The 23,166-nt window shown below is 37.3% G+C and overlaps 1 protein-coding gene and 1 long non-coding RNA gene across 5 annotated transcripts; both read right to left on the bottom strand.

Annotated features, from left to right (window-relative positions):
• Positions 1 to 798: 798 nt before the first annotated feature.
• LOC149045781 (uncharacterized) lies at positions 799 to 11,567 on the bottom strand. Of its 2 annotated transcripts, XM_089207143.1 has the most exons (4): positions 11,434 to 11,567; positions 10,893 to 11,021; positions 6,496 to 6,663; positions 799 to 2,770 (listed from the first exon to the last, which is right to left on the bottom strand). In XM_089207143.1, exon 4 carries the CDS (start codon positions 2,722 to 2,724, stop codon positions 1,699 to 1,701), a length of 1,026 nt encoding a protein of 341 aa, XP_089063269.1. In that variant the 5' UTR covers positions 2,725 to 2,770; positions 6,496 to 6,663; positions 10,893 to 11,021; positions 11,434 to 11,567; the 3' UTR covers positions 799 to 1,698. The 2 variants fall into 2 exon arrangements, with proteins under 2 accessions (XP_089063269.1, XP_089063270.1); XM_089207144.1 differs by lacking the exon at positions 6,496 to 6,663.
• Positions 11,568 to 13,120: 1,553 nt separating this feature from the next.
• On the bottom strand, positions 13,121 to 20,149 carry LOC149045780 (uncharacterized). Of its 3 annotated transcripts, XR_016186825.1 has the most exons (6): positions 19,836 to 20,149; positions 18,947 to 19,075; positions 17,050 to 17,180; positions 15,640 to 15,770; positions 13,590 to 13,720; positions 13,121 to 13,155 (listed from the first exon to the last, which is right to left on the bottom strand). It is a non-coding gene; the product is annotated as an uncharacterized LOC149045780 (long non-coding RNA). The 3 variants fall into 3 exon arrangements; XR_016186826.1 differs by lacking the exon at positions 17,050 to 17,180; XR_016186827.1 differs by lacking the exon at positions 18,947 to 19,075 and having other exon boundaries at positions 19,836 to 19,966.
• Positions 20,150 to 23,166: the final 3,017 nt, after the last annotated feature.

The raw sequence follows: 23,166 nt of genomic DNA, 5'->3' as shown, positions 1-23,166 counted from the left end.
AAATCTTGCTTGAATGAAGATAAAATCCTTGCATAGAGCTAAAATTGGAAAAGCTTGAGCCTGGAAGGGCTCCAAACTTGTGCATCCCAAATACTAGGTAAGCGCCACTAACAATTGAGCTACAAAGCCAAACAATTCTAGCGAGGCAAATTTTTGGCAGGTTCTTCGTTTCTGTAAAAGAATCTGATCGCAGGTAAACGAATAAATCATATTTTGACGAGCGGATGCTAAACAAATCATAGCTGATCATGAACGCTTCATTTGTTTATAATTGATAGGACAAAATATAACTAATGCCTCACTTATTCAGTTAGTCATTCTATTGCGACAAGATGCTTGTGTTGGACACTGAATGGAGCGAAAAGAAAACATCAACGAGGGGAAGTGATATAACTTCTGCTGATACCCGGTTCAAGAGAGCTGCAAAACCCCTTCCCCCCCCCCCCCAAAAAAAGAAAATCTATTTTCTCGGTTTTTCTCGCTGCAGGGAGCTTTTTCGTTTAAGTGTCGTAAAACCAAACCAAAGTAATCAAAGTGGCCAATCAGAAGCATGGGAAAATCACAATGAGCCAATGAGAAACCGAAGAAAAACGGTGGGGAAACGAGAGAAATCATGAGTTGCCGAGTCATGATTGGTTGCAGGTACGCTTCTGATTGGCTGATAGGGTGGCGGGAGTTTGCAGGGCCAATCAAAGGACGAAGTTCCAAACCAACTCTGCAGTCCCGAATCCTCTCGACACTCACTCGCTTTTCTTCAAGTAGGATAAGCTATCTGCCGTTGCCATAAAGAACTGAAAGTTTGTGAGTTAACTTTTAACAATTTATTTCATAAATTGGTTGTATATGGTGCGCGTGGAAAACACACTTGAGAACTACGCCTATTATGTACAAAAAAACTACGAGTGAAAAATGTTAACAAAATTTTATCAGAATCAAGATTATGTTTATAGTCTCTGGATCAGAATATACTTTTGCACAAGATAAACGATCAGCGCTTTAGCTGGAAAACAACAGAGTTTTCACAACGTCCTTGTTTGAAATATTCCGTGTGGATACAACTCAGTGAAAAACCTAACAGTTCAGGCCTTTGCCACTTTGTCTTCAATCAAAAAGAATCTATAAATGTATAATTAATACTAAGTACGTTCGTGGGAACTCTCAGAATTATAGCAACCACTCAGTGGCAGCATTAAATGGCCCTAAAAATATTGTATTTGTAAAATTCTAGATTTGTTTTAATCATCACCAGTAAGACTATACTAAATGGCCTTAAACCCAGTCAATAGGTAGTTTATTTCGGTGTGTGTCTGTTCACGTATAGATCACAGATGACCGTAACGAAAGTTTTGTTTGTTAATCGAGTTCTCATTCAACAAAAACACATGTCACATTTTCGGCGTTGATTTAAACGGGTCATTGACAGTTAAACCTCGTGATTGGTTGGCGTTGAATGAGAGTTAAATGACTATAAATAGGTTTCAAGTTCATAAAACGAATTCGATAAAACAACGAGAGTGTATCTTTGACATCAGAATGAGGTGAGAACAACACAGTAGCAATCACTGGCCTCAAGAAGTTCTTTCTTGTTACAAACTGTTATAAAATAAGTGCATACCTGGGGATCAAAAGGTGTGCCGTAAAGTGAATTGAAACGTAACATAGCAATAGTCACAAAGTCCGAAAAGTGGGGGTTGATTTTCATGGTGACGAGGACCTTCCTGATTTAAGCTGTTCGGAAACTTCGTAGGCCCAATTTCCCCAACGTTCCACGAGATCTGGTAGTTCATAGAGTTTTTCTCTAACTTGTGTGACACAGTCATTGAATAATCGCACTTCATGACTACTCTGACCCTCTTTCCACTTGTCGTAAGCCGTATAGTCTACGAACAAGCCAAGATCCCTTTCAGAAGAAGTTGGGTAATTGATCTTGTCAATTTTTTCGGTCAGTTCCTTTTTCTTTTCATCATCTAGAATCGCCTTCTTTTTCTCCTTACGCTTTTCAAAAATAATATGCGTCATTTTTATCGCACTCTCTATCAGTAGATCTTTGGCTGCCAAAAACTCGCTTGAGTAAGTTACACTCAGTGGTTCGGGCGCCGTCATCATACACTTTTCGTAAATCGGCAAGCCATAAAAATCAAGCGTTTCGGTATCCACCGAGTATTTAGAATTAATTTTCTTGACTTCCTTCATCTTCAAAAGAACTTCCAAATGCTTTCCAGCGAGAAAGTCTTTCTCTTCCTCGACAATTTTTTCCAGTATCTCTCGATAAATACTTCCGTAGATTAGATAGTGAACATTTTCTCTTTCTTCTTTTGGTGCCTCTCCCTGCTCACATTTCTTAGGCAGCTTTTTGACCCCTTCAAACATTTCCAAAAAATTACCAGGTGTAATATCATATTCTCTTGTTCTATGCTTAATGGCCGCTGCACTCTTCTTATCTTTCTTTGCTTTCGTCTTACTTTCCTCACTCATATTCTTAATTACCTCTTTCTGAACCTCCTCCGCATCTTCACCTCGAAATGCAGCGGTGACTATCTCGTAAGCTATGTGCTCTGCGGCGTCGATTACTCCTTCACTTTCTTTAGGGTCAAAGACACCCACACGTTTAAAAACAGTGTCTATGGCATATCTCACTTCTTCCTTGATTGGAATTTGGCGGTCAAACAGCTTCTCTAATTCGTCCCAGAATCCTTCCTGTTCTTGTTTAGCGCCGGTGGCCATGAGGTTGCGAAGGTTTTTAGTGAGTGCGACTTTGAAACAACTGAACCTGTTAGAAATTGGGGTAACACAAATATTTGACAAATGACGTACAGACTATTTATCAGGATTCTTATTTCCCCCACCTTCACCCCCCGGTTTGTCGCTCATATAGGTGACTGTTGTGAAACAAACACTAGGAAGTCTTAAAATAATGAATTATCTTGAAACATAATCGTGTAGTCAATGACTGGGTCATGGCAGAGGTTAAAGCAAGTAAAGTTGCCCACAACTGAACTGATAATCAAAGAGGGGTAGCAAGCGAATATTTAACAAATGGAGAAGCCTTGACTGTGCTTTGTTCTGTTGTAAAGCACTGGGGAAGCGGCTAGAGCACTCAAGAGGGAGAAACACTCGACTACGTCTCGTGTTTCTCCCTACTTCTTGAGTGCTCTAGCCGCTTCACCAGCGCTTTACAACAGAACAGAACACAGTCAAGGCTTCTCTATTTGTTTTATAATAAAGAATCCGTTAAATTCCCCAAGAATTACTTTCAATTTTCAAAACAAATTTTATTCCCAAAGCGAACAACAGTGTCTTCAGCATGCTCCATACTCTCATAAAGCACGCTACAATAAGCCAATTAGAATCCCTGTTACAATGGTTCAAATAATCTGATTGGTTGTACAAGACTAAAGCTGTCAAAAATGTCAAACCATCAAAGTTCAAAAACCATCAAAGTTCATATTCTGCAATAGTTTACAAACTAAAATAGTTCGGCATGTCGAATTTAACACTCTTGCAGTTTCTAATACAGAATCTGATAGTGAAATGTTCAGTGAAATTCGGCCCAATCGTGGCTCACAAAAATACGCAAGTTATTTCTCATGACAAGTAGAAAACAAACTGTTCAAGGCGAGTGTAATATGAAGGAACAACAGCCGAATTCACTAGGACATGAAGATCGCTCGGAATGACAGTGACGTAAAACTCGGCTATAGTAACTGATGAGGACTTCCACTCAACGCATCGGAAAGGTAATCAGAGCAAGCTCTTATTTTCCACTCGAGGGGTAGTCGATTTTGTTCCTGAGGCTTGCTCCATTGCGATGACCGAAGATCGCCATGATGAGCTAGTCGCGATAGACCTCAGCATGACTGCAGTCGCTCTGACACCGTCATGACTGGTATGAATTTTAACAGTTATGCCAGGTTATATTTTTTATCATTCCTGTTTTGTTCTTGAAAATAAAACTTTATATACTAAACAAGTGTTAGCTGTGTTTTATTTTTATTTTCATTACCGAACGTAAACTTGCAATCTAACTGAGCGTGAAAACCGTTAAAACTCGGACTGTCTATTTTGTTTTATCTTTGAGGATTTTTGTCTCTGCTCACGTTATAGTAACCTAAATTACTGCGCCTGGCATTTTTGCAAACCTTTGCTCGCTTGTTCCGAAATTTCACTTTCAATTAACGAAAGGAAAGCTAGGAAGAAGTCCCGGAAAAGGTCAGACATACTACAATTTGGCACATGGCGTGGCAGCTTTAGCTCAGTTCTATGCTCTATACTCTCATAGAGCACGCTCTTTCAACCAATGACAGTACGTGTTATATCCGAACTTTATTATAAATAGAGAATAATACATGGGCGCGCGGAGATATGGAATTTCTCTTCGAGTGTCTAACTCGATAGCTCACGAGTGAGCGCAGCGAACGAGTGAGATGTCGAGTTGAACACGAGTAGAGCAATCTACAAGCAATCATGTATTATTTTGTTTATCATATAAACACAATAGCCCTTTACTGGGAAGAAAAGCCGACTTCATTAATTAATGAAAATAAATGAATCGATAATCCTCGAATAACAATCGTAAAGTGCGTTGGCGCTGACTCTTAAGATGGAAAAATGCGTTGAATCATGATTACAAAAACAACGATGGTCATCATTTTCAATTTAAAAAATTCTCATTTATTGAAATTGTCCTTACCGACAGAAAAAGTCTCTCAGGTAAACGGCCAAAATCGGCCGGTGGCAAATCTTCCAGTTGTCGATTTTCATTCTCAGCCGAGAGAAATGCTAACACCAAGGCCACTGAATACGCAACTTTTGGTTTTTCTTTCAGTATATTGGTTTTTTTCCCCTTCTAGGAAAGTTTGAACCTCATCGTCTGCCAGCGATACGGATTTTTTTAGTGTTTTAGCCGCCATAATTCAAGAAAGCTCCAACAAACAACTTGTATTGAGAATCGTGAGGGGTTTGCCATTCATTCATCAACCTAACCGAATGGCGCCAAAGGCGAGTGACGTGTAAGCAGCTGATTGGCTATATCAAAACACATGAAAAAATACGATATATTTTCACGTGTGTTGTTACGGCTTTTCTCAGGGCAGGAAATCCTTGTATAACACCGAAGATTATGTGATAAAAACAGTTTTTATTTTCTTGAGAGGTAGTTTTTCGTCTGGGGTTTACTATTTTCCCTTTCTTTTTTCCGAGTTTAAAACGAAGCTGAGATGAATCATGAATTTCATGCAAAATGTTAGGACTGTTTAATTTTGTTGTTCTATTTTTTTCTGCTATAGCACAATGCATCTGACATCGTTAGTCCGCTACATAAGCCTAAGTTAGGGGCGGATGGGATGGGTTTAAATCAAGGTAAAATAAAAAAAATAAAAAAAACTTAAAATAATGACTGCATATTACATACCGTTCCCATGATCAATTATATAGAGAGGTTTATTTCTCTTTTTTTAATGATAAAATACTATTGCAAAGCACGGATTGGTCAAGTCAGGTTAGAGGTTACGGAAAGACATAAAAAGAAGCATGTATTTCAGCAAAAACAGCAATTATATTTGCATTCCTGCGACACAACGTATTACACTCCATTATTTTACAAATAGCCAGGGCGAAGAAGTTATTTATTAACAAAGAAAGCTAAAGCCCTGTAAGATTGAACATTAATACCTTCACCAACACCGCTACTAACACATTTAACCTGCAGTTCCAAGACGCGAAAAATGCTATAAATATTTGCACATATTCTCATGAGCAGCAATAATATGAATTGGAAAATGCTCCTTAATATTTCGAGTTAGACTACGATCTCTTATTGAATTAAATATGTGAAGAGATTGGGCTCTTGTCTAAGATCTGAATTTTTTCCATTCGATAAACCCATATTCCCCAAAGTATCACAAAGTCAAAATTATCTGCTATGTTTCCTAAAAAACTCTCAACTGTTTTTTTACACTCTTCGAAGACTTCGATCCCAGCTAGATTTCTTCTAATCAAACATTTCTTGGCTGTATTGTCTACGTACACACCATCCCCGTTCTTTTTAATTAAGTATGCAGAAGTTATATTTCTCATGAATGTTAATTTTTCATCAAATCTCGCCGGCATCTTTTTTCTCTTTGTGAGGGCTATATGGACATCTAGCATTACACAATGAACACAAGCTAACAATACTATTTTGGCGCAACTAAACTCCTTAGCGTTGCTATTTTTATAATTTTTTACTATCATCCAGTCAATTTTGGTCTTAATATCACCAGGGATATCGCACAGACCCAAATCTCCGGTCGGGATACAATGTTCGTCAACGTTCTCACTACTTTTGAGCGCGTTACAATTAATTCCCTTCGTTAGATATTTTTCTTTGTCCCCAAACTCCTTGAAAAAAAACTTAAATATGTCTTTATAAAGATCATTAACTCCTCTGTTGATAACATGATGGCCTTTCTCAATGTCATCAACTCTATTTTCTGTCGTTTTTTCTAATTCACTTACGTAGTTTATGGCGCACCCTATAATCTTAGGATAATTGGGTTGAGAAACGTCGAGTGCTTGCGTCAAATCCTTTCTGCGAGACATTTGTGCTGCTCCTTTCTCGTCAGTCAGTGTTTTATTTTGGCCTTCACTAACTCTCTCCTTTCATCTAGGGCCACTTCCATTCACCTAAGAACGAGACAGTGGTTATTTTGGTAACCGTATAGTATACGGGTTTCCACAACGGGTTTCCACACGTATAAATTATGAAACGAAGGTGAAGTTTAAATGCACTCAGCAGAGCTACCAGAACTGAACAACTTGGCGAGTCATGTCAAGTGACAGATTAAGGAGCAATTTTCTTTGCTTATCCGTACTTGCCTTATATCATGGCGTTTCTTATGATTTTAGAATAGACTGTTAATGCATACGATCCGTGGAGAGTCGCACCGATGAGGAAAGATGCATTTTACTCGATAGACGGAAAAGCTTGAAAAGGAATTTGGCTCAAAATATTACCTTTAAACGTGCTCAAGACTTTTTTACACGCAAAAGAGGCAAGGAAACGCAATTACAATCGGCTTTACAAAAAAATCACCTCTAGCCACGAAAAATTTGATCAAAGTATGTAGGAAAGCACTGAACTTTCACTCTCGACGCCGGATATATCAATTTTACATAAGGGTTGATGTAATGTTGGGTAGTTTAGTGCTAATTGATTGAGCTAATATAGTCTGTAGTTTTAAGTAGTTACCTGTATTATTTAAGTCTGGAAAAGTTTGATGTAGTCATGTACAGTTAGTTTAAGTGATATACTTTCTCAGTGGAGTCACGCGTAGCTGGTGGGTCGAGTGTAATTTGCATACCTTGGTGTGGCTAATTATCATTCTTTTATCAATAGGATAATCGCACGAAACATCTTGTAATTCAGACTTTATAGCTCTTGCAACAGAAAAAGTAGACCTACTACAGTTAAAGAACTGGAATATGACTTAAATTATAGATGCTCGATTTTTTCACTTTCTCGTACTCCTTAAAAAATTAATATAGACGGAGGTTAAAACACAAACTAGAATTTCTTTGTAAAAAGTATTACAGCTATTTAGCTCTCATAGAATTAATATTGAATTTTTAGCTGGAGTTTTCGCTTTCGTTCCTTTTTTCAGTCCAGTTCCTTCGCCTTGTGATATCGATAACAGATAAGTGTGCTATCGAAGTACATAATATGAAAGTTTTCGTCATGTTATTACTACCACTCATGAGTTTTTTGTGCAGAATTGTGTTTCGTTTCCACGACTACATTACAATGGAACACACACTGACTTTCGAAATCACACTTACTCGAAGGACTGAGACCTAAGTCTGAAAAAATTTAGCTCAAATGCAGTTTCACTATCACGTATAATAGTCTTTTTGTATCGCCGAGCGATGCAAATATGCTTACCTTTAATACAACACAAACTAGAATTCTTTCTAGAAAGTATTGCAGCCCTTTAGCACGTATAGAATTGATATTGAATTTTTTAGCTGGGGACTTCGCTTTCGTTTCACTTTTCAGTTCAGTTCAGTTCAACTTCTCATTTAATCCCGTTGCTGCCTCTTTTTTCCTTCCCTTCTCAATCGTTACCTAAATGATGAAACCGACTTTCGTTTGAAAACCACTAAAACCAGGTACCGCTCAGAGGAAGGGGCTGAAGGGGTATAGCCCAATCCCCCTGCCTTTTTCACTAATACATCTAAAAGAGGGTACTGAGTTATTTCTTAGCGATTTGTAGTTAATTTTGTGGTATTCCGAGGTCATTTCGCAAGGTCAATTTCACGTTAAACCTTACGCAAGGTTAGAGGTTAATCGGTAGACTTTATTATATATTTCATGGTTAATCACACAAAAAAAATCGTAAAAAAAGTACGCTTCCATCGAAAAAAAACACACAACCTATATTAATGTATATGGAATAAGGCAAAAAAATAAATAAATAAATCGATTAAAACACCACAAGATACCAAATAGATTCAATTATATCCTTTACCTAATCAAAAATAACTATGGCCAACTCGTGTATAGAGTACTTAATTCATAGATGAAAAATGATTGTGGACTTGTGATTATTGGTTTTGCAGCAATGCAAGGTTACTCTTATTTCAAAAGCAAAGGTTCAGGAAAATCACGGAGAGATCCAAAATTATGGTAAACATCCAACTCCGCAGAATAATCAACGAATATACAGCTTACGAAAACAGCATAAAACAGTATGCTGTGTTTATCGAATTTCCGTTTTCAGAATTGGTCAAATTTAGTCTGTGGAAACCAGATCTTTCTTCACCTGCACAAGCCGAATTCCACTCTTTTTCAATTCTATGTCACGTTTTGTCTCATAGTAGGTCAATATACATTTGCATTGTAAACCAATGATCTTTATTTACAGGGTTTTCTCTAGCTTGTATCTAATAAGTTTTCTGCCGCGGAATGAAATACATCAGAACGTACTTAATGTGACCGCTATTTTTTTGACTAAGTGAAATTAAAGTTATGCGGAAATGAAGTCCTCAGGTCTTCTTTTGTTAGAAAAGCACAGGATTATTTTCGTCCGCCTCTGATCAGTCCAGCCGCCAATATTTACATAGGATAAAATCGATAAAGATTTTACGTATTGCTTTAAGCTAGCTTTCCAATTTGTCCTTGCAGTAAAAAACATACCCGAGCCGGATTTTTATCGTGTCGTGCCACAGGCATCCCACGTAAAAAATAAAGACGGTTGAAATGAAAATTGCCGCTCAGCAGAATTGAACTAAAGGTCTGTTACTGTAATAGTTACCCTCAAGGTATGTTCTTACCGGGAGTCTACTGAGACTCGACAGGATGTTTCTGTGTTTCTGTCAGAATGTCGAGGCCAAAAAAAATTTAACTGCGAAGGGTAAGGAATGGCCGGCTATAACTGCACCTGTAACCACCACAATATTCCCACAAATGCGGATTTGTGTTTTCTTATATATGCTTAAGATCGTAAGCTTCAGTAGTTAAGTACCCTTGCTATATTTCTTCAACTACTAGTCACACGAACCTGGGTTTTATCTGCATGATTAAATGGTCAGAAAAATAATTTCGTCTTGTATCGATTTTTTTAATGTTGTGATTGTTTTTCAGTTTCTTTTAAAACAGATATGAATTTTAGGATTTAAAAAAAATACTTAAGAGTAACATCTAGTTCCAAAGTGTGTTCTGAACATTTCAAAGACGATGATGATTGAAAGATGGCGCCTGCCCTTCTTTGTTTTTATGGTCAGTCAGAGGCTATTTCTAAAAGGAATTGTTTCGTTTCCGGCACGATAATATTACGCATGGCTGTCACAGTTCAGGGAAAGTCAGGTAAAAATGGATTACTTCAAGGTCTGAGAATTTCACTTTGAGTCAGAGAAAATTTACATCTTTGAAAGGCGTCAGGGAGAGTCAGTAGCGGATCTAGGGAAGGGACTCGGGGGGCCCGCCTCCTCCCCCCCCCCTTTTTTTTTTCGGGTAAAAAAAAAAAAATTTGCAGAAGGAAGAAAAGCCGGCAGGGCAAGCGACGAAAAAAAACCCTCCCCCACAAGTGAAAGTGGTCACACTTTCCTTTATGATGTCGATTATGTACATAGTGGACAGATTCCTGACCACTATATCCTTTCGCTTTGTAATGCAAGTTGAGGTTGTTTGTGAATGAAAACATACGTTCTCCTTTTCTTGTGTACATTTCACAGACATGAAAGATATTGGATTGGTAAAATAAGCTGATGTTGGGTTTTCAAGAAAATCAATCCTTTTTCCATGTTATATGAGAAATTATCAATTCATTTATTCATTTAATTGTTTTAAAACTTTGGCAGGCCGCCGGTCATTTAACCAGAGCCTACAATTAACGCGAAACAAAAATACTTAAAAGTTTTCGACAAAATATAGTTTCAAACCAACCGTACTATCACAAAATCACTATAAAAGTTCTTTTAGTGATACATTTGCTTCAATTCTGTGCCCTTTTCTTGTATTTTTTTGCGCTCTATGAAGATCGTGCGCTCAAAAGTTTGTTTTTTTCCAGCACGAGGTGTTTCACATATTTTGCCACTTCACTGCTCCCATAAGTTGTTAAGCTTTATGCTTCGCTTGCAAGCCTTTAAGAACTAGCTTCTAAAAACAACAATAAAATCTGAGGTTGTGTTTTATGCTAGCCCACAAATTCAACGCCATGCAGCAAACAAGCGATGAAAATTTTATGCTTTCCCTATGAGATTTACTTTTCCCTTTCATTTTTGATTTGTGTCATTTCACTAAGAAGTATAGTGAAATTAGTCAGCTGTAATTAAGTCTGAACTCAAAAGTTTATCCCAAATACACTGTCTTGACTTTCATCTACATTCATGTCGCTGAGCAATACAAATATGCTTACCTTTGATGGGTGTGAGTTTATCCTGGAATCACAGTTACACTGATTCGACGCTCTCGAATTGCTAAGCTGCAAGTGATGATTCCTTGAAAGTTTGTTCTGTTTACAAAAGTATTCAAGGCCGTCGAGACGCTGAAAAATAAAACATCTCATTGTTTCCTTTATCGACAGAGAGGTTAATAAGCAGTTATTCGAGTAAATTTACATTACAAACCATTGTTGTATTTAGTTATATTCAATGTCGTCGCTGTATTTTGGCGATTAAGGTGTGGTTGACTTATTTATTGTAGACTAATGTGGTCAATGTACATGTAGGCCGTAAGCTTGATACAGTCGGTGTAGTTTATGCAATTCCGGGTGTGAATTCGTTTGGTGAGTGAAATTTTGAGGAGTTTAGCGCAAACTGGTAAACCTGGAGCAGTTCTGTAGTTTGAAATAGTTAGCAATAATTACCTAGGTCTGAAAAACTGTAGCTCAAATGCATTGTTTTTACTCCCACTAATGACGGTCTTTTTGTAATGCCGGGCGGTGCAACTTTGCTTACCTTTGATGGGTACGAGTTTATCCCGGAATCACAGTTACACTGATTCGACGCTCTCAAGGTGCTCAGCTGCAAGTGATGATTCCTTGAAAGATTGTTCCTTTTTGCAGAAAAATATTCAAGGCCGTCAAGACGCTGAAAGATAAAAGATTTCATTGTTTCCTTTATCGACAAAGGGTTTATGCGCAGTTATGCGTGTATGTCATAAAGCATTGACACCACAAAGGATTCATTTATCAAGAGGATAATGGCACGAAACATCTTGCAATTCAGACTTTATAACTCTTGCAACAGAAAAAAATAGACCTAGTACAGTTAAAGAACAGTTATGCATGTATGTCAAACCATTAACACCACAAAGGATTCGTTTTTTGATAGGAAGATGCATTTAGGCGTTTAGGATGTGGTTGACTTATTTGTTGTAGACTAATGTGGTCAATGTACATGTAGGCCGTTAGTTCGATAAAGTCGGTGCAGTTTGTGTTATTCTGGGTGTGAATTGGTTTGGTTGGTGTTATGTCGAGTAGTTTAGTGCAAATTGATCAACCTGAAGCAGTTTTGTAGCTTACCTTGGATGGGTGTGAGTTTATCCCGGAATCACAGTTACACTGATTCGACGCTCTCGAGGTGCTCAGCTGCGAGTGATGACTCCTTGAAAGTTTCTTCTTTTTACAGAAATTTATTCAAGGCTGTCTAGGCGCTGAAAGATAAATAATCTCATTGTTTCCTTTATCGATAAAGGGAATTATGTGCAGTTATGCGTGCATGTTACAAACCATTGACACCACATAGGATTCATTTATTAATAGGATGATGGCACGAAATTCAGACTTTATAACTCTTGCAATAGAAAAAAAAATAAACCTAAAACAGTTAAAGAACTTGAATGTGACTTTAATTGCAGATGCTCAATTTTTCCACTTTCTCGTACCACTTAAAAATTATGATGGGCGGAGGCTAAAACAGAAAATAGAATTTCTTTGTAGACAGTTTTGCAGCCATTTAGCACACGTATAATTAATATTAAATTTTTTAGCAAGAGTCTTCGCTTTTGTCTCACTTTTCAATTAAGTTCTTTGGCCTTCTTATGTCAATAACAGATAAGTCTGCTGTGACTATTGAAGCGCGACATCTGAAACTTTTCGTTATTTTACAACTCCCACTCATGAGTTCTTTGTGCAGAATTGTATTTCGTTTCCACGACTACATTACAAGGGAACACACACTGACTTTCGAAATCACATTTATTTGATATATTTTAGCGTATGTTATAAACACTGCTATTTTGCGTACTTGCTCAATGTACTGACGTGGGTGTGGTTGACATATTTATTGTAGACTGATATGGTCAGTGTACGTGTATGCCGTTAGTTCGATATAGTCGGTGTAGTTTTTGTGATTCCGGGTGTGAATTGGCTTGGTTGGTGTAATGTTGGGTAGTTTAGTGCAAATTGATTATCCTGAAGCAGTTTTGTAGTTTGAAGTAGTTTGCTTTAACTACTTAGGTCCGTAAAACTTTAGGCTCAAATGCATTGTTTTCACTCCCACTAACGATAGTCTCTTTGTATTGCTGAGCGCTGCAAATATGCTTACCTTTGATGGATGTGAGTTTATCCTGGAATCACAGTTACACTGATTCCACGCTCTCGAGGTGCTCAGCTGCGAGTGATGATTCCTTGAAAGATCGTTCCTTTTTACAGAAAAGTATTCAAGGCCGTCTAGACGCTGAAAGATAAATGATTTCATTGTTTCCGTTATCGACAAAGGGTTTATGCGCAGTTATGCCTGTATGTCATAAAGCGTTGACACCATGAAGGATTCATTTATCAAGAGGAAAATGGCACGAAACATCTTGCAATTCAGACTTTGTAACTCTTGCAACAGAAAAAAATAGACCTAGTACAGTTAAAGAACAGTTATGCATGTAGGTCAAACCGTTGACAGCACAAAGGATTCGTTTTTGGATAGGAAGATGCATTTAGGCGTTTAGGGTGTGGTTGACTTATTTGTTGTAGACTAATGTGGTCAATGTACATGTAGGCCGTTAGTTCGATAAAGTCGGTGCAGTTTGTGTTATTCTGGGTGTGAATTGGTTTGGTTGGTGTTATGTCGAGTAGTTTAGTCCAAATTGATTAACCTGAAGCAGTTTTGTAGCTGACCTTGGATGAGTGTGAGTTTATCCCGGAATCACAGTTACACTGATTCGACGCTCTCGAGGTGGTCAGCTGCAGGTGATGACTCCTCGAAAGATTCTTCTTTTTACAGAAATTTATTCAAGGCTGTCTAGGCGCTGAAAGATAAATGATCTCATTGTTTCCTTTATCGACAAAGGGAATTATGTGCAGTTATGCGTGCATGTTAGAAACCATTGACACCACAAAGGATTTATTTACCAATAGGATGATGGCACGAAATTCAGACTTTATAACTCTTGCAACAGAAAAAAAAATAAACCTAAAACAGTTTAAGAACTTGAATGTGACTTTAATTGCAGATGCTCAATTTTTCCACTTTCTTGCACTCCTTAAAAATTATGATTGGCGGAGGCTAAAACACAAAATAGAATTTCTTTGTAGACAGTTTTGCAGCCATTTAGCACACGTATAATTAATATTAAATTTTTTAGCAAGAGTCTTCGCTTTTGTCTCACTTTTCAGTTATGTTCCTTCGCCTTTCTATATCAATAACAGATAGGTGTGCTGTGACTATCGAAGCGCAATATCTGAAACCTTTTCGTTATTTTACAACTCCCAGTCATGAGTTCTTTGTGCAGAATTGTATTTCGTTTCCACGACTATATTACAAGGGAACACACACTGACTTTCGAAATCACATTTATTTGAAGGAATGATATATTTTAGCGTATGTTATAAACAATGCTATTTTGCGTACTTGCTCAATGTACTGACGTGGGTGTGGTTGACATATTCATTGTAGACTAATATGGTCAGTGTACGTGTAGGCCGTTAGTTCGATATAGTCGGTGTAGTTTTTGTGATTCCGGGTGTGAATTGGCTTGGTTGGTGTATTGTTGGGTAGTTTAGTGCAAATTGATTATCCTGAAGCAGTTTTGTAGTTTGAAGTAGTTTGCTTTAATTACTTAGGTCCGTAAAACTTTAGGCTCAAGTGCATTGTTTTCACTCCCACTAACGATAGTCTCTTTGTATTGCTGAGCGCTGCAAATATGCTTACCTTTGATGGGTGTGAGTTTATCCTGGAATCACAGTTACACTGATGGAACACACACTGACTTTCAAAATCACGTTTATTTGAAGTACTGCGATATTTTAGCGCATGTTATAAACACTGCTATTTTGCATACTTGCTCAATATACTGACTAGCATTTTAGACCGATCAGATGGATTATTGACAACTCTTGCAAACTCTATTGTATTTTTAAAGAAAAATTGTGTGATATTTGGTTTATATTTAATCTTCATGGGAACAAAAAGAACGCTGCGCTTATCTTCTCTGCCAGCCAACCTGAATGAAAAGGATTATTTTCTAAGCCAACAACTTTAGATAGGATCAAATTTCCATGGGGGACAATTAAAGAGTATTTGTCTTATTCAGCAAATTTCGAATTTCTTTCAATTATCAGCCAGCAAGACATTATAACGGTTTAAGTCTGAGAAAAGTATTACCTTTCTCTTGTAATTAGCCACAAAAATTTGGTAAACTTATTATGAAGGTCTACCCTATGTTAATTAATTCTTTAACTGAATAGGATTTGGTTCATAAATGACTCTGTCGTAACTCGTAGACATTAATATTTACTTGGGAAAATGTATTCAGGTCTGTGCGATCGCATTCAATCAGCCCTCGATCAAATTGAATTCTCAGAACCATGGGATCATGCAATTTGCACCAATAATAAAATTTGATTATCTCGTGTATTTGGCATAAAATTGTTTTGGTAAATGACCATTGTGAGACCTATGAGAGCCACAAAGAACATCACAACTTTGTAAAATATTTAGTTTACTTGGTTTGATTTAAGCGGTCCTTAATAGGAAGATGCATTTTGGTGTTTAGGGTGTGGTTGACTCATATATTAGTTGTAGACTAATGTGGTCAATGTACATGTAGGCCGTTAGTTCGATATAGTCTGTGCAGTTTGTGTTATTCTGGGCGTCAATTGGTTTGGTTGGTGTTATGTCGAGTAGTTTAGTGCAAATTGATTAACCTGAGGCAGTTTTGTAGCTTACCTTGGATGGGTGTGAGTTTATCCCGGAATCACAGTTACACTGATTCGACGCTCTCGAGGTGCTCAGCTGCGAGTGATGACTCCTTGAAAGACTCCTCTTTTTACAGAAATTTATTCAAGGCCGTCGAGGCGCTGAAAGATAAATGAACTCATTGTTTCCTTTATCGACAAAGGGTTTATGCGCAGTTATGCGTGTATGACAGCAACCATTGACACCACAAAGGATTCATTTATCAATAGGATGATGGCACGAAACATCTCGCAATTCAGACTTTATAACTCTTGCAACAGAAAAAAAACCAAGCACAGTTAAAGAACTTGATTGTGACTTTAATTGTCTATACTCAGTTTTTCCACTTTCTCGTACTCCTTAAAAATTATGATAGGCGGAGGCTAAAACACAAACTAGAATTTCTTTGTAGACATTTTTGCAGCCACTTAGCACACTTAGAATTAATATTAAACTTTTTACCAATAGTCTACTCTTTTGTTTCACTTTTCAGTTCAGTTCCTTCGCCTTGTTATATCAACAACAAATAAGTGTACGGTGACTAGCGAATCGCAATATCTAAAAGTTTTTGTTATGTTATTACTCTCACTCATGAGTTCTTTGTGCAGAATTGAGTTTCGTTTCTACGACTACATTACAATGGAACACACTCTGACTTTCGAAATCACATTTACTTAAAGTCTGAGATATTTTAGCGCATGTTATAAATACTGCTTTCATTCATACTTGCATAATGTACTATGAGTAAAGACCGATCATGATCGATTATTGACGACTCTTGCAAAGTCTATTGTATCCAAAGAAACATTGTGTTATTTTGGTCAACAATTTATCTTCGTGGTAACTGACAAATTGTTAGACTAATGAGAGCTACAGAAATCATCACAACTTTTTAAGTTATTTAGTGTACCTGGTTTGATTTAAGCATTCGTTTAAATTTAGTATTAGGACAAGATTCTAATTAGTTTAGCGCAATTTTTCGCTTGCACGCCCAAATTGCGATGGAACTTAGGACTTGCCGTCACTGAAGCAGGTTGGCTCTGAGTGCCGGTGTACTTTGATGTTTTATTCGAGGTTGTTGTAATTAGTTGTAGTCAATGTCGTCGCTGTATTTTGGCGATTAGGGTGTGGTTGATTATTTGTTATAGACCTAGATGGACAATGTACGTGTAGGCCTTAGTTCGATATAATCGGTGTAGTGTGTGTAGTTCCGGGTGTGAATTTGTTTGGTAGGTGTAATGTTAAGTAGTTTAGTGCAAGTTGATTATCCTGAAGCAGTTCTGTGGTTTGAAGTAGTTTGCCATAATTTCCTTGGTCTGAAAAACTCTAGCTCAAATGCATGGTTCTCACTCCTACTTATTATAGTCTCTTTTTAATGTTAGGCGGTGCAAATATGCTAACCTTTTATGGGTGTGAGTTTGTCCTGGAATCACAGTTACACTAATTCGACGCTTTCGAGGCGCTCAGCTGCGAGTGATGATTCCTCGAAACTTTGTTCTGTTTACAGAAAAGTATTCAAGGCCGTCTAGACACTGAAAGATAAATGATCTTATTGTTTCCTTTATCGACTAAGGGGTTTACGTGCAGTTATGCGTGTATGTTACAAACCATTGACACCACAAAGGATTCATTTATCAATAGGATGATGGCACGAAACATCTTGCAATTCAGACTTTATACTGAGCTTTTGCGAAAGTAAAAAAATAAGCCTAGCATAGTAAAAGAACTGGAATGTGACTTTCATTATAGATGCTCAATTTTTCCACTTTCTCGTACTCTTTAAAAATTATGATAGACGGAGGCTAAAACACAAAGTAGAATTTATTTTTAAAATAGTATTGCAGCCATTTAGCACACGTAGAAGTAATATTATATTTTTTTGCTACAGTCTTCGCTTTCGTGTCACTTTTCAGTTCAGTTCCTTCACCTTGTTATATCAATAACAGATAAGTGCACTGTGACTATCGAATCGCAATATTTGAAAGTTTTCGTCATGTTACAACTCCCACTCATCAGTTCTCTGTGCAGAATTGTGTTTCGTCTCCACGACTACATTACAAGGGAACACACACTGACTTTCGAAATCACATTTACTTAAAGTCTAAGATAGTTTATCGCATGTTATAAACATTGCTTTGTTGCATACTTGCTTAATGTACTGACTATCATTTAAGACCGATCATGATCGATTATTAGCGATTCTTGCAAAGTATATTTTATCTAGAGAAATATTTTTTGATATTTGGTTAACAATTAATCTACGTGGGAAAAAGATTTGCTGTGCTTATCTTGACTGCCAGCCAACCTGAATGAAAAGGATTATTCTCCCAGCTAGCAACTTTGAATAGAATCAAAATCCCATGTAGAAAAACTAAAGAGTCATTTTTATTTAAATAGCAAATTTCAAATTGCTTTGACTTACCAGCCAGCATGACATTATAACGGTTTAAGTCTCAGAAAAGTATTGCCTTTCTCTTGTAATTAGCCACAATAATTGGGTAAACTTATTATGAAGGTCTACACTATATCAATTAGTTCCTTAACTGTTGACTGAAAAGAATTTGGTTCATAAATGACTCTGTTGTAACTCGCAGACGTTAACATTTATTTGAGCAAGTGTATTCAAGTCTGTGTGATCGCATTCAATCAGTCTTTGATGAAATTGAATTCTCAGAATTGTGGGATCGTGTTACTTGCACTGACAAAAATATTTGATTATCGCGTGGATTTAGCATAAAATTGTTTTGGTAACTGACAAATTGTGAGACTAATGAGAGCTACTGAAATCATCACAACGTTTTAAAGCATCTAGTTTACCTGGTTTGATTTAAGCATTCATTTTAATTTAGTATTAAGATAAGATTCTAATTTGTTTAAGCGCAATTTTTCGCTTGCACGCCCAAATTACGATGGAACTTAGGACTTGCTATCGCTGAAGCAGGTTGGCTCTGAGTGCGGTGTACTTTGATGTTTTATTCATGGTTGTTGTAATTAGTTGTAGTCAATGTCGTCGCTGTATTTTTAGCGATTAGGGTGTGGTTGATTATTCGTTGTAGACTAAGATGGTCAATGTACGTGCAGGCCGTTATTTGGATGTAGTCGGTGTAGTGTGTATAGTTCCGGATGTGAATATTTTTGGTTGGTGTAGTGTTGAAGAGTTTAGTGCAAGTTAATTATCCTGAAGCAGTTCTGCAGTTTGAAGTAGTTAGCCATAATTACCTAGGTCTGAAAAACTTTAGATCAAATGCATTGTTTTCACTCCTACTTATATAATGTTAAGCGGTGTAAATATGCTTACCTTTTATGGCTGTGAGTTTATCCTGGAATCACGGTTACACTAATTCGACGCTCTCAAGGCGCTCAGCTGCGAGTGATGATTCCTCGAAACTTTGTTCTGTTTACAGAAAAGTATTCAAGACCGTCTAGACTGAAAGATAAATGATCTCATTGTTTCCTTTATCAACTAAGGGGTTTATGCGCAGTTATGCGTGTATGTTACAAACCATTGACACCACAAAGGATTCATTTATCAATAGGATGATGGCACGAAACATCTTGCAATTCAAACTTTGTAGCTCTTGCAAAAGGAAAAAAATAAACTTAGTATAGTTGAATTCTCCGGATCTTGGGATCATGCAGTTTGCACTGATAATGAAATTTGATTATCTCGTGAATTTGGCATAAAATTGTTTTGGTAACTGACAATTTGTGAAACCAATGAGAGCTATAGAGAACATCACAACGTTGTAAAGTATTTAGTTTACTTGGTTTGATGAAAGCATTCGTTTATATTTAGTATTAGGACAAGATTCTAATTTGTTAAAGCGCAATTTTTCGCTTGCACGCCCAAATTGCGATGGAACGTAGGATGGCTCTGAGTGCCGGTGTACTTGATGTTTTATTCGTGGTTGCTGTAATTAGTTATAGTCGATGTCGTCGCTGAATTTAAACAGTTAAGATGTAGCTGACTTATCTATTGTAGAGTAATACGATCAGCGTACCTGCAGGCCGTTAGTTCGATATAGTCGGTGTAGTTTGTGTAATTATGGGTCTTAATTGGTTTGGTTGGTGTAGTTTGAAGTAGTTAGCCATAATTACCTAGGTCTAAAACCCTACTTCAAATGCACTGTTTTCACTGTCACGTACGATAGTCTCTTTGTACTGCTGAGCGATGCAAATATGCTTACCTTTGATGGGTGTGAGTTTATCCTGGAATAACAGTTATACTGACTCGACGCTCTCGAGGTGCTCAGCTGCGAGTGATGATTCCTTGAGAGTTTGTTCTGTTCACAGATTAGTATTCAAGGCCGTCGAGACGCTAAAAGACAAATTATTTCATTATCTCCTCTTTTGACAAAGAGGTTCATAAGCAGTTATGCGTGTAAATTTATGTTAAAAACCATTAACGCCACAAAGGATTCTTTTATCAATGGGATGATGGCACGAGACATCTTAAGTACTAGAATGTGACTTCAATTATAGATGTTGTAAACACTGCTTTGTTGCATACTTGCTTAATGTACTGACTATCATGTAAGACCAATCAATGAATCTTGCAAAGTCTATTGTGACCTAAAAAACATTGTGTGATATTTGGTTGCCAACCAATATTCGTGAGAAAAAAATAATTGCTGCGCTTATCTTCACTGTCAGCCAACCTGAATGAAAAGGATTGTTTTCCCAGCCTGCAACTTTAAATAGAATCAAAATCCTAGGCAGGAGTTTTTAAACAGTCGTTTTTTTTACTTAGCAACTTTCGAATTGCTTTCAATTAGCAGCCAGCAAGACATTATAACGCTTGAAGACTCAGAAAAGTATTACCTTTCTCTTGTAATTGGGTAAACTTATTATGAAGGTCTACGCTATGTTAATTAGTTTCTTAACTGTTAACTGAAAAGGATTTGGTTCATAAATGACTCTGTTGTAACTGGTAGACATCAAAATTTACTTGAACAAATGTATTCAAGTCTGAGCGATCGCATTCAATCAGTCTTCGATGAAATCGAATTCTTAGAATCATGAGATCATGTAACTTTCGCTGATAATAAAATTTGATTATCTCGTGTATTTGGCATAAAATTGTTTTGGTAACTGACAAATTGTGAGACCAATGAGAGCTACAGAGAACATCAAAACGGCGGTTTGTGAAGTATTTAGTCTATCGGTTTGATTTAAGTATTCGTTGAAATTAGTATCAAGATAAGATTTGAATATGTTTAAGCGCCATGTTTCGCTTGCACGCCCAAATTGCGATGGAACGTTGGAATTGCTGTAACTGAAGCAGGTTGGCTCTGAGTGCCGGTGTACTTTAATGTTTTATTGATGGTTGTTGTATTTCATCTAGTCAATGTAGTCGCTGAATTTTAGCGATTGAGGTGTGGTTGACTTATTTATTGTAGACTAAGATGGTCAATGTACGTGCAGGCCATTAGTTCGCTCTTATTTAAAAGATTGATTTTCATCAGAAAAATTTTATTTCTAAATTTTGTTTTTTTTGCGCGACTGACCATTCCAATTTCACGTGAGGAAAGGAGATAGGAAACGAAGCATTTAAAAGGGTGGCCTTGAATTTTTTGAAAAAATGGATAGTCAGAATATGAAAAAACTGAAACAAGTCGATTGTTTCATTGAACCGAACAGGCGTTGACTGTCAGTAATTTACTTGAAACGCGATAATATCTGGTAGGTGTAAAACCCAAATTTACAGGATCTTTAGACATTGCTATCATTTTATTTGAACTCGGTTGACTGGCTTGCCTAGCACCCATATCCCTTATTATCTCGATCAAATGCCGCAACCTAAACAACGCCAGCCTCGTACTGACGCTTTGTACAAATGAGCGAAACTGCCGTTTTAGTATTAACTGCCGGGGACCTCGGTGTTTGATCGGGGTCCCGACCTTCGTTTTTGTTCGAGCTAAAAAGTAATTATATTTTCATAGAAAGCTCTACTCTGACTAACTTCCGTAAAAACTTGTGAATTTTATCTATGAAATTGTTCAGGGAATAACAAATAATCTTCAGAGAAAACCAGGCGATAGTTAGTTGTAGGGGGACGTAGAGAAAAACTCCTCCCTGGATCTCGTAGGATGGGTAAAAAGGAAAACGAACTATCTTGATAAACAATGGACCCCCATCAAACGGTTGAACCACCAGGTCATACTGATGCTTGAAAAAGGCAAAATATAAAATAAATCGCATGAACATCTTTAGTATCGTTTGTCCCGATATGTAGAGTCATCGTCAATTGGAGCTGCCTTTACTTTCCGTCTCTCGAATCATATGGAGGTCATATCCTTCGGCATGTTCTCGAGTGGCCTCCGAGCGAGTTCTATTATTTATTAGTTGTCTCGTCTAATCACGAACCTTTCTTCGACTGCAGAAGCAAAACTGATTACCCATGCGCACTAAGCGCATGAATTGTAAAATGCCTTCCGTTTCTTCGAATTTTTGGTGGATAATGTTAGCATGGTGTTGATTGTCGACTTCGGTGGAGTGGGGGGTAGATAATTATTTGAAATATTCTATGGCCACAAAAAATGTTCTTACGTGTTGAGGAAATGCATGGAAAGATTTAAAATAGTGATATAATCTTAAAATGCGTATACCTATGGAGTATAAATTTATTTCACATGAAAAAACTACAGTTCGTGTATTAGAAATCCATCATCAATCCCATGTTCGAGCCCCTTTTAAAATATGAGCATGGCAGCCCCTAAAGCATCGTTTCTTGACTTCAGCTGGTGCGCTGGTCCTCTGTCGATAACGAGAAGTCAAAGGTACGTTGTTGACATCAAAAATAAAAATTTTTAAGAAATTGTTTTACACACAAATACATTGAAAATGAGCGGGGATCGATGCCAAGGTCAGGCGAACTGATCTCAAACAAGCCCGTCAGCTCCTGGTGATCTTAGAGAACCTTGAGGCAACTTTGAGAATTATCGTGAGCGAAACTGAGATTACCCTGAGCAAAACTGAGCCTTCGTTAATAAGAAAATCTGTGCATTTCTAAGAATTCTATTTATGTCAATTGCACTTGCAACGAAGTGAGAATGGGGAATAGTTTACACCAATACAGGCAAGTCGTTGGCAAGCATCTTGTTAGGAAAAGGATTCCTGGTAAAAGAAGATATCCAATATAAACCCTGTTGTGAGAAGTCGCAGTCGGTTAATAAGCAAACAGATCAGAGGAAGGACAAGGTTACTTTATCACCAAGTACTGGGTCAGTACGTAAGCCCTTCATTACTTTTATCGTAATAGTAGGCAAGGAGGGGGTGGGGTGGGGAGGGGAGGAGGCCTTTTGTGCTCGATCAAGAAATTTACGGACTTCATTTTGTGTTCTCTTTTATGGACAATTTGTGAGGAGCCATTTTTGCCAAAAATATCAATCGCTACAGAAAAAAACTCAATCGTTAGTGCTAAGTTATTAATCGCTAGTGATAAAACTCGATCGTTAGTGCTAAAATATCAATTGAGTTTAATCACTAGCGATTGATACTTAAGCCTTAGCGAATGTG

This window comes from Pocillopora damicornis, chromosome 5 (genome assembly GCF_964200805.1).
Source record: "Pocillopora damicornis chromosome 5, jaPocDami1.2, whole genome shotgun sequence".
NCBI lineage: Eukaryota > Metazoa > Cnidaria > Anthozoa > Scleractinia > Pocilloporidae > Pocillopora > Pocillopora damicornis.
This window is presented reverse-complemented; position numbering and strand designations above follow the sequence as displayed.